This window comes from Nestor notabilis, unplaced genomic scaffold, assembly GCF_000696875.1.
Source record: "Nestor notabilis isolate BGI_N333 unplaced genomic scaffold, ASM69687v1 scaffold9144, whole genome shotgun sequence".
NCBI lineage: Eukaryota > Metazoa > Chordata > Aves > Psittaciformes > Psittacidae > Nestor > Nestor notabilis.
The window spans coordinates 35,563-50,127 of NW_009925145.1; the positions used below are offsets into that span (position 1 = coordinate 35,563).

Genomic DNA, 14,565 nt, shown 5'->3' on the forward strand with positions numbered 1-14,565 from the left:
TGTATTTGAGTAGTAGCAGGACCAGTTGTACACAAGTGAAATACATAAAGAAGCACAAGAGAATTGTTTGCCACATGCATGTATTTTTATTTCCTCTAGAATAATGTGGAAAAAGATTCTATAACTGTTTGGTCCCTTCTTGCAAGGCAGTTGTGTCAGCCAAATTGTATAGGAGATAAAAAAAAACCATGAAGACAAAGATATACAGAGAAAAGTAAGGATCTGAGTCCTAGATCCGTGGATTCAGCCGAGACTGGGACTGGAAGGCATTGGAGGAGTCACAGTAGCATTAGCTGATCTGGAAATAAGACTAGATTGGGTGTGGAAATGGAAATAGACATGGGAGAAAAAGAGGAACTACTTCCAGTAAAGGAGTAATTAAATGTCTAGGAGAGAAGAGTGGGATAAGACAGCAAGAGTATGAGGCATTCTTTCGGGCTGGAGGGAATAAGAACACAGTTTCTCATGGCTGTAGTTATTAGTGGCAAGAAAGGATAAATGGAGTAAACAAAGAGGAACACAGATACAAGAAAGGAGACTGGCAAAGCACTGGCCATACCAGGGACGCTAGAGGTATTCCAAAGCTCCTGAGGTTGAGTTGATTCCCTGCAATGGCAAGGGCTACGTTCTGACTGATTGCACCTGCAGACTCTTGTTCTTCTTCTGTGTTTCCTGTGCGTCCTTTTCCACTGCGAGGATCTGAAACTAGATTTGAAATATCCTATTGGAACTTCAGGAACAATCCAGTTGTTGCTGCTCACATATCACAGTCTTCCATTGGGCTGTAACCTAACAAAACATTTGGAACCTCCATCCCTAAGACTGTTGGTCTGGCTGATGCACCAAGCAGTGTAAGAAGTACAGCATTAGCAATACAGATTGCAGCCATCTGCAAAGGCTGCCAAATTGTTCAAATAAACACAGGGAAAGGAGATGTGTCCAATAAGCTCCAGGTGTTCAGAGAAGCTAGATTAAAAGCAAAGGCAGTAGCAAACATGAGGCTGTCTCTGAGGTTCAAAGCTGAGCCAGTGCTTCATGAGGCTGGGAACCATCCCATTCCAGTCCACTTCAGGCAAGAGGATCAGCTCAAAAGCCATACATGGGTTTGGAGATATTCAGCAAAGTATGTTAGTCTGCTAACAGCTGACAGAGCCAGTATTGCCTACTGGCTACAGAACAAGTTTAATTTCAAGCATTTAACTGCTTCTATTCCCTGCTAGTTCTTGACATCACTTTCACCAAATAAGGTTATTTATACTTAAGTTCTGTAAAAACCTCCACTTATTCTGAGTGTCCATTTTGCGTTTTGCAAGTCCTGTTTTCCAAAGAAGCAGAGTGGCCAGCCAGACCCAGTTTGTTTGGAATGAGGTCAACAGCCTCTTGTGACAGATATTAAAAAAGAAAGACACTTGGAAACCTAGCCATACTGGTACACCTGGGCTTCCTTATAACATCTTCTTTTCATCGCTGGTATAAGAATAATACTTAGATTAGAGGAATGGGATGAGAGCTGATTAGCCAATGTATCTACTCTTTAGACCAAAAGTGCTAAATAATACTTTCATAGTATTACGGTTTTTTTGTCCAGACAACTTCATGCAAAATATTTTCAGAAACAGTGACAAAAGTATGTTCTTCAAAGATTATACCTTTTTTCTTTATAGCCCTTATTTTATTTATGGAAGTGAAATGTAGTTTTCCAGGTAGCAGAGATCTACAGTATTAAAAAAAAAGTGAAATAGCTACTTTCAGCAGTATCATATAATCACACATGTAGCAAAATGCAAGGAAATAGCTTAGATAACGTTGTTTTAAAAGACTTGATAATGCTGATTTAAAAGGTCCATAATGTTGAGCAAAGTTTATAGTTGTAACAGATGACAAAAATAGTATTTCCTGTGTGACAATTACATTAGCCAGAGATAAATTTTGGTATCATGTTAACAGCAGTAAAGAGCAATAGGAAAAGACAGAAATAATACAATCCAATTTCTTTAACTGTGATGTAAGTCAGTATCATTCTTGTTTTCTGTTAAACCTATCTATATCTTACTATTTCTTGCAGATCTTGTGGGCTTTATTTATAGGATCACAATGTTTACACTAAGAGATAAGCAAGAGTACTTACAGATACATCCCTGGTCTATCATTTGCTCGTAAAGTGAGGACACTGAAGTTTTTCCTGTCTATAAAAACCCAGCTAACTTCAGAGTAAAGAAACAGTCAACCTTACTAGACTGTGGGGAATTTCTGCATTTAATATGGTCTCTTTTGTTTGATAGACTGTTTATACAAGTCACTCTAAGAAGCTGAAAAATACAAGGCAAAAAGGTCTTACTTGTGAAATCATAGAGTTGCGGCAGAGAATCCAAAATGATACCAACCAATGGGAGGTAAAGAGCTGCAATTTTAATCTTCACCTCCTTTTTTGAGCAACGTGGGTCTAGGTCATGGGAACTCAGCAGGCTAAGGATAGCACTGACAGCTTTTCTTTGCACCTTGCTAATCCTGTTAATACAAAAACTATCCATGAGCTCCATTAATAAGTCATGCAAAAATTATTTATAAATCAAAGATTTAAGAAATAGACTGGAGGTGACACAAATTAATAAACCTATATTCATTAGATAATCTCTTCAATTCTGAGCAGAGACTCATGTTCCCTGCAAAAGACAGCAGTATTACATCTCCAAGCCACCTCACCACAATCAAAAGCACCCAAGTCTTTCAAAGTACCCATAAAAATTCAATATTGTGAAGAGAGGTGCTTAAAGAAAAGCATCAGACTCTGGCCAAAGTTTAGCTAAACTCAAGTTCAAAGGCACAGGTGTTTTAGAGAGAAGAGCAGCTAGAATTTTGTGTTCTCAATTTAGGTGTTTAGCCAAACACTACTACAACAAATAGTATATTTTTATTCACTGGGACCAACATACTGCAGATAAAACAATGACTTGGTTATTGCTATGGTACAAAGTGACTTACTGAAAAGAGTGGGGAAACAGGACTGCCCTGGAATCAAACCATGACCTTGCCAAGAGTAATCGTGTAACTTGGTTCCATTCTAAAATCTGCAAATTCGGATACTCACCCGTCACTGTCTGCATCCAGCGCTGCTGCCAATTCAGTGAAAAGTAAGCCGGTTAGAAAGTGCTGCTGACGGTATTCAGCTGAGAGGTCAAACACAGTGATTTTCTGGTCCTGGAAACTAGAGCAGGAGCTAGAGTTCTGCAGAAGTATATTAGAAGTGTTAAAGAACGATCACTGAAATCAAAGCTTCTTTAAGGGTTTGTAGTCACAGTACATGTAGCTAATGGAAAATCTCTACCAGATGAAAAGCACGGACTTTGAAAGAGGGTTGGACATGCTGAAGGAAAACATCTGAGTGTGAAATAAAATGCATCTAGTTTCAAATAAGTTGCTTTCTAGGATGCAATCTCATCCTTTCCATTCTGTGCAAGAAACTCCTTCATTTTTCCTATCCTATATTCATTAGTTTGGACAGGACACAGTCAGAATTTCCTGCATGTTTGCAACTCCTTACATTGCTGCTACTGTTGCAGAGCAGCCATTGGGCATTGTACAACAAGAGGCTGCCCCTACATTAAGAGTGACTTTGGTGTCAGAAGCTCTGCACTGTGCCTTCTTCAGCATCCATGATGTCTAGCACAGAAGTAAGGTCACGAAAGACATGTAAACAGTGTTTCCTTTCACCCTGGAAATCCTTAGCTGAGCTTGCTGTCAGCTGTCAAAATTCAGAGCAGCCTTCAAATTGCTGTAACTTATGGCTTTGACTGATATACAGCCAGCCCAGGAATGGAACGTTGCTGCTATATATGTTTTGTGAACTTCTGAGCTTCTCCAATCACAGGTGTGTGCCACAGGTCACCTGGAATATTTCTATCCCCTGATGGGGTGAACATAAGTCTGAGACTCTACTTCCCAGTGCAGTTACTGGGGTTTATGAGTCCAGATGTTGCTTTTAATTTATATTCTTCAATATTCTCTCCTAGTATTTCTGCCAGTCACCTGGAAATAATCCCAGAAAACAAACACAGCAAGTAGCAGTATACCACACTGCAGCAGCTGTCTTCCACCACACTGGCTCAAATGAAACTCATGTCTCTGAGCATCCCCATACTTTGGATCCACCTATGTAAGTCCACTCCAGTTTCAACCTCAAGCAGACAGGCATTGGCTGTACTACGTTTGTGTGGAATAATGTTAAAGCATAGAGCACCAAGTTAAGTGAATTTGGTTTCTATCCAGGAATTCCAAAAGATTTATTCACAAGGCCATATTTCTTACAGAAAATCTAACTCTAGCTGGGCAGCACTCCTGCAGACAGATCAAAATTAGTGCAAGGGTGGTCAGCTAATGTAGTAAATCATCCAAAGAACACAAAAGACATATTGATTTGCAGAGGTTGCGCTTCACAGGTTACTCCTAAAGGAGAAAAAGAGTTGATGATGTTGCTTGAAGGAAAGAATGATTAAACTGGTGCATGCCCAGCTCTGACATGCTAGAACTAGTTGCAGGAGCTATGCTCAGGTTTTTTTTCCCCATAAGCAGGAGAGTCCCATTTCTTGTTCTTTGGAACCATGATTAGCATTAAGCAAAACTATTGGGAAATCCTGACCCTAAGACATTCATTCTTTTCTTTTGAGACCAAGAAAAAAATTCAAGAAAATATTATTTACTCTTATTGAGCTGTCAAAAGCCTTCAGGTATCATCTTAGCATCCTACTAATTCTTTGACAATGACACTTGAAAAAGAAACCATGAATCTGAAGACTGCCATTACTAAGAGGGTTTTTGAGCCTTCCACCATTCTTAGCTTCAGTTTCATTCCCCTGTGTCCAAGGGCTGTGGCAATTATGGGGCAATGCACTGAAATGCTCCATCCCAGTCCTGACCTCCGCAAGACCACTGAGGTGGAAAACAGGGAGGCTAGCACCCTTTGTTAGGGAGTCTGTCCCATGGTAAAAGCAGAATGTAGAGAAGAAGGGCACAAGACTGGCAAAATAGTGTGTGGCATGCCAGACAACAATTTCTTCATTCAATATGTTTGTGAACTCCATGCCCAGGATGATGGATGGGAAGTCCTAACATTCAGAGCTGTGTCAGTATCAGTCTGGAAAAATGTGTGTGTAGTGGAAATGACATTCTGGGAGAAGAGGGAAGTGATGAGGAGAGGTATTCACAAAAATTCTGTGAAGAGGTCTACTCAGGATGCCTGAATGTTTCCACACAGAAAAAAATCATAAAGCTCAAATAAAAGCAAAAGCACTGTCCAGAAAGTACAGAGATATCATTGGCAAAGTCATAACATCATCTGTACCACTGGGATGGGGAGAAACCCAGAGCAAAGTACATGGCTATTTGAAAGGGAAAGCACGATAATCCTGCTCGGGACATCACTAATGCTCAACAGAAATCCATGATTGCAGGATATTGAAAACTGCAGTGATTTAGTTGCTAATTGGCATAGTGGTAGCATCTACATTCACTTGGGGAACAAGAGCTCAGCTAAAAGGCAAATGCACAGAAAGTTTGCTTGCCATAACTCTCCAAAACAGATATTGAAATACATATCTGTGGTTGGGTATGGATGGGATATAGGCGCACCTGTAAATGAGCATTCAGAGCCACGTTCCTTTTAGACTCTGTATGTCTACCTTAACAATCATTTTATTTACATGTTTCTAGAGGGGCACATATCTAGACATGTCATGTTAAGCTTTAACTTCTGTAGATGTAGTCTTGCAGTAGTACTCTCTTAGTCTTTGTTCTTCTGCCCCTCTTCTTTCAAGAGGGAAGTTGTTCTCCCTTATCTGACAGAGGTTAATTTTAACCTAAGTATCTGAATACAGAGCAACATAAGTCTTTCTGTACATGTGTGTTCTGTGTGATGTTGATGCAATACCATCTAATGGATGCCTACCTGGGAAGATAAGGAGGGGGAGGGAGATACTGGAGCATATGCAGAAGTCATGAAGAAGAGGTTCAGATTGAGGTAATGCTCATGGCTGCAGAGAATTTTCAAGAACTCCAGTCTCATGGAAATCAGGGTGGAGAGTGAATTCAGCTTGTTTGAGAGCTAGAAAAGCAAAATAAAAAAGTGTCATGTGATGGGCATGCACTATTTAAATTACCATGCAGTGAAATATCTTGCTTCCTGAAACAGAAATAGACAAATAGCCCAGCATGCATTAAAATGCTAACTGGTTCCCTGTACCTAACTAGTTTCCATCCATTAGCTGCTCTTTGTTTGGCAGTGGTGGCGTCTCTCTTCCCCTGCCGCTGTTTGACTTATCAGCTTCCTAAAAGACAATGAGTTGTGGGGTTTTTTTTTCTCCCAAAAGACAGAAATACAGTAATTTTTCACTTTGGCATAACACATAGATTAAAACCAAACAAAACTTTGTTGACTCTGTGGTAAACTCATAAAAAGTCATAACAAGTTCCAAGGCAACACAAAGTGAGAGTGGTCTTGTCATTTTCCATCATATGAACAATGACATCAGTGGAGTATTGCACATACATGAGGAAACAGGGGTGGTAGCCACCATGAGTTCTCCTACCTACCATCAGCTGTCAGAAGTTCTTCCTTTGGCAAAAAAGCTACAGCAGCTGTATCAGGTCACAAAACAGAAGGAAGACTTTCCCCTTCAAATACAACAAATCATTTCATAACAACATACTGCATTGTATTTTTCTTTGGGGAGGGGGTGGGAAAGGCTTGTATAGCGAGAAGTCAGACATGGATCATTTTGTTTGAATCTCCCAAATTTAAATAACATCCTTACAGCACTGGAGGAGACAGAGATCAAAAGCTGCTCTGTATGGTCTGCAGACCCTGCTGCTAAAGGATGTAAAAAAGTAAGGGAAGAAATGTGGCTCCACGGATGTTCTGCAGTAGTGCGAGGTATGACATTTCTAAAAGGACCTTAACCTTCACCCATTTTTTCTGCAGACCACAAATCAAAAGAGTGTTAAGATCTCTGCATATGCAGTAAGAAATAGGAAATTCACCTAGCTCTGTAACACAACTCAAAGGATCTTGACGGATAAATGAAATAACAGAACAGAACACTGGACTGGCCATAAGCCACATGCAATCCCAGTCATGGATGGTGCCTACCTGATTACAGTAATGTTTGATGAGATTAAACACAAATCCTCGGTCCATTAAAGAAAGAAGATCATACAAAAAAAACGCCAGGCTGATATTAATTTTTTCTGCTTGCTCACTTTCCTTTAAAAAAAAGGGGAAAAATGCAGTTATAATGTATAAAACATATATAAAGGCAGAAAACTTTTTAGAATCATTAAAAAGCAGTATAGGAGACAGCTCCCAGAACCATCACATGGAATGTACTGGTCAAGATTGTTTTAGTTCTCTGGTTTACACGATCTTGTTAAAATTATACAGAATCATTCCTGTAAATTATTATTTCAACCGTTGTAACTTTCACAGGGAAAATCAAAGGATGAACAAACAAGTTCATCAACACAAACCTTTGGGCTGACAACAATGAAATGGAATTTCAGACCTGTTCTGAATTACCTATGGGCTGCAATCCTGCACATGCTTTTTATTTATTTATTTTTAATTGAATCTTTAACATCAGAGAATGCTGGTTTATATACTTGAAACATAAAATGCTGGTTTAAATTATTAATAAAAATCTGTCTTTGCTGATGGAATGCCAAGTGTTTTGTTTAGAAATTTTAAGTATAAAACTGACAGTAAAAAAATACTAGTAGGTTAAATCTGTAGGTTTTACCATTCAGCAGCTAAGGTCTTGCATTGGCTCAATTACCAGAGATAATGCAGCCCCAACTAAAAACGACAAAGAACTTCATGTGCCCCCTAAAATAAGGCTACAGTTACTTCAAACATACCAATTTAAAGAATAAAATCTCAGTAGCATATGTAGTTCACCAAGAAAAATTTGTGGAGGTGCCTGAGGGATCTGCACACACTTAATGCTTAGGGCCCTCAGGTGGGTGCAGTCAAGACTGACAGAGATGACAGAGAAAAATGTTGCCGGTACTGGTGTCTCTGACTAGTGAGAGCAGGTGTGCAGCACCTCAGGGTGGTTACAGTTTAGCTTTTAATTTCTTAACCTTTTTGTGGCTGTTCAGGAATAATATACATCTCTCTCCCACGACCTGTAATTTACACAGCAAGACATTTTTCTACTGTGAAGAAAAAATTAGTTTTCCACTACCTTGCCCAGCAGGTTAAAATATACCAGACATATCACTGCAGAATCCCAGGGCAATCTGACATGCTCAACCACATATTGAAACTTGCTTGGATTTATACTCAGACACATATTGCCTACTGCAGCTCTGTACAACTAACCAACCGCCCTCACTCTGCAATGCTGCAGAGGGATTTTCAAACATAATCAGGTTCTATACACTCACTCTATCAAAACTTAATTGAATTAATAGCCCATAAAAACCTGTGTATTTTTTGTGAGGAAGTCATAAAATACTAATCTCTTGGCAAAACCTACAGTTCTATTAAAATATTTTTCATGTAACAAATTTTTATTATGCAACATACTTAAAAGAAAAAATGTCACTGACTCCTTAAGTAAAGATTTCTCTGAAAACACCTTCTCTGCTTGTGGCTATCACAGACGTACACCAAAGGATCGAGCAAAGTGTAAAGCTTCAGGAACAACTTTTTGGTGGACAGTGACCATAACTTCCACCATTCTCTGCCCTCAGTTGTCTGGCCTTGGCATTTTCCCAGTTTCTGCTCCTCAACAGCACAGTGGGACACACATGCAGAAGTGTATCAGGAAACTGAGCTGGTTGAAAAGGGACCTGGCAGGCCAGCTCTCCAGTCTGGTCTGCCCTGTGGCAGAGCTCACTGCTGGGCTGGCATAGTGCATTTACCAGCTCTGAAAGCAAACAGCAGTTACTCAGTGCCTATCTGTGGCCTTAACTTTTGTCTGTAGGCTAATGTGGAGTGACATCAATGATATAAACTGACAGTATTAACATTAAAATACAAATTACATTTTGTGATCCTTTTAACTTTATAATCTGTCATATCAGTGCAGCCTGTTAAAACATATCAGGAAAAAGAATTTCATGGGCTTTAAGGCTTATTTCTTGTCTTTAATTTTCATGTGGCCAGTGCCTCTTTAAAGAGATCTGGGGTTAGATCATTCATGTTTGGATTTTGCAGCCCTCGGGAGGAATATAGCCTTCATATTGCATAGCCCACTGCCATCAGAGAAGCCAAATGTGAAATAACCACTATGCCTTAGAAATGAGGGTAGCAGGAATAAACCCTGCTTGGGCTGCAGTTTGATGTCCTGGCTAACCTGGCATAAAGCATCACTACCATTAAAAATAGGTGTCTGGCCTTTCCTGTTGATGGGAAAGGGTATTCCCTCCCTGCATCCTGAAGTCATACTGAGAAGCAGACTGGAGAGCTGAGCTGAATAAAAACAAACTGTCTACCAGGAGAACACAAGGCTGCCTCTTGCACAGCCACAACTCTAAGTTAAGGTTTATGTGAGAATACTGCCTCTGTTTTGGCCTAAGTCTAGTGGCACTGATGAAGGTGAAATGGGATTAAATATAGCTTTGTGTAACACCAGGTGAGTAGCAAGGATCCACAACGGTTATTTTATGCATTTACCTTTTGTGGTTTGACTAAAAGTGCAGCAATCTCTGACGTAACCACACTAACTATAGTAGTAATATCATCTTTGAAGCGATCGGAGAACCAGCTTCTTCGTGGGTTGTCTTGTTTCTCTATGCTATGAACATACTGAGCCATACTCTTTATCTGCAAAGCAGAAAAAAAATTACACAAAGATGCCCAAACTGGAGGTAAAACTACTGTTTAAAGTTTGACCCTGGGAGTAAGATTCCCTACTTGTTTTTTCCCTGAGTGTAATCAGCCTTATCTTCTCAGAGCTGCTGTGATAAATCCTACAAGTACTGGCAATGACAGCAAAGAGCCTACGACTCACACAGACACTGACTTCTCTTCAGGTTCATGCAGTTGGCTACTCTCAGCACCTGAATTCAGAATGATCCTCCTGAGACCCTTGCATTTGCAGCTCTGAAATGCTGCCATCTACAATGCTTGCCCTTCATGATGACAGACAGAGAGTGAAACTTCTGGAACTAATTCTTATTTCTTCATCTGATATTGGGTTGTTTACGTGCTGCCAGTGAAAATCAGTATGTTTTTTCCACTGACATCCACCACTTCAGGGCTCTGTGAGACTGTGAGTGTGGGAAGCCTCGTCACTGCTCTCATGCTGTTAAATAAGCAGAAAAGACAGAAACAGGTATTTACAGAAAAGGAAGGGCTCAGTTTGATGTCTGTCTGTCAGCCTTCTGCGAGCTGTGTACCACTGTGCATGTAGTTTGCACAGGACTTTGCCATCACAGGCTGTCAGTGGGGAATCAAGTGAATATGGAGGATTCTTTAGTTGTACTTTCTCCTTTTCACACTGGGGCTGAATAACTGAAGAGATTACCACCCAATTAAATCTGTGCCTCTCTCTATTAACCTACTGTAATATACCACTGTCAAAGCTTACCAGGAGCTCAAAGAAGAACCAGGCATATCTGAAGACACATTCTCTTGCCATACCAGTGCTGACCACCATCTGCAGTGCCAGCTCCTCATGGAAATGCTAGATAATAAACACACAGTGTTGGGAAATGTTTTTTCAATCAACTCATCTTTCAGTTTCAACATTCCCCTCTTGCCTGTAGGAAACTTCCCCCAATTGGAAAGTCAGCAGCTGGATGGGGATGTGTTGACATCCCTGCAGGATCAGAAGGCAGATTTGACCAAAATGACATATAAATAAGATAGGTGGCAAATAGACTTTTTAGGACCCATTTTCCCATGGATCCAGAGTCCTGGATAACTAAACTGGAAAATGCCTTTGGTCTATCCTCAGGCCACTGGCTACATGCATGACAGGGAGCAGTCACATTCCCTACTCTCCACTAAGCATTTCTACTCAGCACATTCATGTCTTTTGAGAGAAGGTATAAGTAAGATTGTTTTTGTGGTGGGAGAGAAGCACACGGTGATAACCAAAATAGAGCTTGTACAGAGATTTGTAGTTGGAGACAACATGCTTTGCAGTGAGATCTGACCATAAGACACCCAATCCCAATGATCTAAACGTTTAGGAAACACAGATATGGACTAAAATTTTAATACAGTAACTGTTTCCTATTCCTGACTCAGACAATTAATGGGATTCTTAAGCATATTTAAATTGAATAGGACATATTAATCCATCCAAAAGTTAGATTGGGTATAAACCCCTATGCTTTTTAGCAGAAATCAAACGAATAAACAGGAGTAAGGAAGGAGAGTTTCTGAACTATAATTCAGATTCTGAACTGCTCATTTCAGAATCCTCCTTCTTCATCCAAAGCCACTGCTGCTGACCAATGCCAAACACAAGGCACAGCTCTGGAAAAATTATCTATGTGACATGGTATCTTCTATGTTGTTAAAAAGCTATTTGGGAATGCAGTCAAGATAGGAAGGAATTTATTGGTTATAAAAGCTACAAAAAGGAGAAAAGAAAACATTCGTTACAGAAGAAAGAGATGGCAAGCATTTCTGAATGGGGTTTACTGTAACATGTAAAGGCAGGTATACAAGGGTAAACAGCAGCGGAGAAAGTCAGAGTTCCTAACATCTTGAGAAAGAGAGCAAAGGGAGGACCCAGGCAGGCTGCTACTTGTCTAAATGAGTCCTGGTAAAAGAAGAAAAGAAGAAAAAAGTCTAAAGACTCAGGAGCGGAAGGAGAAAAGTTTGGGTAATATTTACCCATTGATTCAATATTCCATCACAAACTCTTTATTCAATAAAACTGGTTGTTATTTTGTTCGCTCTTTCTCCTTTCCTCATTTTGAACCTCTAATTATCAGCACAGCCTCAGGAGGTTCCAAGCTCTGTTAGTGTGCTCCCTCATGCTTAGTGGTAGGTTACCTTTTTATTGGGTGGTCTTGGGCTTGCACAAATGCTTGGCATGCCATTTGTTCCTTCAACGCAGAAAGATATCCGACTGGAGCTGTGATCCATAGGCTGAAAGGCATAGCCAGAAGGAATACATAATAGGAAGTTAATACATAATCAAGAAAGAAGGAATCAACAGCAGTTTTCTGGTTTGGGTTTTTTTCGTTTTGGTTTGTTTTGTTTGTTTTGTTTCTTGTTTTTTGGTTTGTTTGTTTGTTTTTCTGAAGGTATGCATAAACATTCACCTAAACAGCTCATCTGTTTCCTTCTCCGCACCCCACTCCCCACTGGATGCCAAAGACCACCCGAATGCCGCAGCCGCAGGAGCGTGCAAATGCCAACACTGCCATCGCGTGTCCAATTTCAGCACTGCAGATGTATTTTGGAAGCGCTGTAAGCCACCTTCTCAAAGGGTGAAATTCAAAGGGTCCTTTAAATTTATCCGGTGGCTCTACATCCCAAATTAAATAGCATCTGTGAGTCTTTCCTTCATTAAAAGTAATGCCAAATTAAAATGAGATGAAATGGCAGTAGCCAATTGTGAATTGCTACATTTATCAATGTGATGAAGCTGTAATATCAAACATTTTACTTCTGTGCTAATATATAAAAAAATTGCCTGCCTTGAGCTCCCTTTTTTAGCACACTGTACATTACATAAAAATTCATAAAGCTATTAAGTTCAAATCTACATTATTAGAAATTGCTATGGATGAATATGCATGTTTGTGTAAACAAATCAAGTAGACTGGCAAAGCCTGTGCATCTTACTAGTTGTTTAATTTGCGGAAGACAAGTACCCATTCATTTTAACTGGAGAGGCATGTGATCATTCAGTGGAGAAAAGACTTCAAAATGTTTCTGAAAATAACTTGCTTGAGAAGCAGTATTTTACATAGGTAACACCCAAAGAGAAGGGAGGGGGGATACAGTTCAGAGCTCAGCAGACATGCTGCTGTGGAGCTTTGCCAGGGCTGCAGCTAGGACCGGGCTCCTTAAACAGACGACAATCCCTGCTTTTGTCAGAGGCACAGCTTCCCAGCTCCCACTGAATGAGGAACTCTAGATTCTGGTTTCCCCAGACAGCTAAGCACAACCACCCTCATCAAGCTCTGAGATGAGTCTGTGATGCTGCAGATTGGCAAGCACCAGGTGCCAATCAGGGAAGAAAAATTCAGCTTCTTGGCTATCATCATCCTTTCTATCCTGCAAGCTGTTGGTAACATATGTAGTTGTGTATAAGAAAGACAGAGGAAGTTTGTGTTTCACTCCATGGTTGAATTAAGTACTTGGAAAGACTCAGTTATAAAATCTGCAAATTATCATCTGTACTATAGGTGATATAAAATCATGGGGCTGCTGTCATATAAATTGCTCTGTGATATGGAGGGGAAAGAAAAAAAAAATAAATTAAAAAAAAAAACCACAAAAAAACCCCCCTAAAAAACTCCAAACCAAAAAACCCTCAAACCAAAGCAAACCAAGACAACAAACAAACAAAAGACTTAAAAAGAGCAAGAATAAACTATCAGTGCATTTCAGGAAAACCATTTCTCTTCTGAGGAGTCTTTCACTCCTTTTAGAAAATGAATTTGTTTGCAGTGTAATTGGTAATAGTTTTTTATCACACTGACTCTGTGCATCTGGACAAGAACATGTCACCAGATGTGAACTGAACCTAAATGTCAAGAAGAACAGGAGATTGAGGCATGACAAAAAAGAAAATACCTCTGTGAAGTGTCTGTGCATCAAATAAGAGACAGAGTTCTTACCTGTTGCTCTCTTCACTGATGAGAGATCATAATTTAGCAATAGGATTTACCATGTGCCTATGTGAAATCACATATACAGCAAATGCTTCTGGTGATATATACAGTGCATTTTTAAGAAGCAAACCCTACCATCACAGAACAAATCTAGATTATTAGGTTTGGGTCCATACAATTCCCCAGATATTTGACTTTGTTCTCTTACCTTGGATGACATGATATTTTTGACTTCCTCATCTGTAGCAGTTTGTGTGACAGCAATGTCAGGATTACTGCAGCTTATCACTCGGCTCTGCAAGAGTTTACTCCCAACAGACATTGCAGAAGTGCGTCCAAATGTGTAATAACGAGACTCTGTCAAAATGCCGCTGCTGCCTGCACCTGCCCAGAGGAAGATGTTTAAACTAAGACTAAAGGACATATATATGAGACTGACATGAGATTCAAGCCAGCTTTGCTCAGTGCTGATACAGCATCAACATTTCAAATAGCGTAAAGCTCCTGAAAGTCTCGCTACCAACTGCTTCATTAACAAATTACATACCCATAGAAAGACAAAGGCACAGCTGACTGTAACAACAGCAGCAACAAAATCTTAACAGGACTACCTAAGCAGCAGCTCTATTACAATAGCTCTTTCTTCCTCCCACCAACTCTTATAATTTCCTGTAGATTAGGACAGGCCTGAACACATAATGCCACCTTCAACACATTAAGATTTAACATGTTCAAAGTATCCCAGAAAGCAGGGATCAATGCCAG

General features: G+C 39.9%; 1 protein-coding gene across 1 annotated transcript in view; it reads right to left on the reverse strand.

Annotated features, from left to right (window-relative positions):
- Positions 1-14,565, reverse strand: part of DOCK8 (dedicator of cytokinesis 8) — a 69,067-nt gene that overhangs the window by 22,708 nt on the left and 31,794 nt on the right. Inside the window, exons 22-30 of the mRNA XM_010012912.1 lie at positions 14,009-14,184; positions 12,008-12,103; positions 10,587-10,682; positions 9,671-9,820; positions 7,142-7,255; positions 5,942-6,097; positions 3,089-3,225; positions 2,339-2,508; positions 560-705 (exon numbers count right to left, since the gene is read on the reverse strand). Of these exons, the coding sequence (XP_010011214.1) occupies positions 560-705; positions 2,339-2,508; positions 3,089-3,225; positions 5,942-6,097; positions 7,142-7,255; positions 9,671-9,820; positions 10,587-10,682; positions 12,008-12,103; positions 14,009-14,184 (1,241 nt within the window). The remainder of the gene's footprint in view (positions 1-559; positions 706-2,338; positions 2,509-3,088; positions 3,226-5,941; positions 6,098-7,141; positions 7,256-9,670; positions 9,821-10,586; positions 10,683-12,007; positions 12,104-14,008; positions 14,185-14,565) is intronic.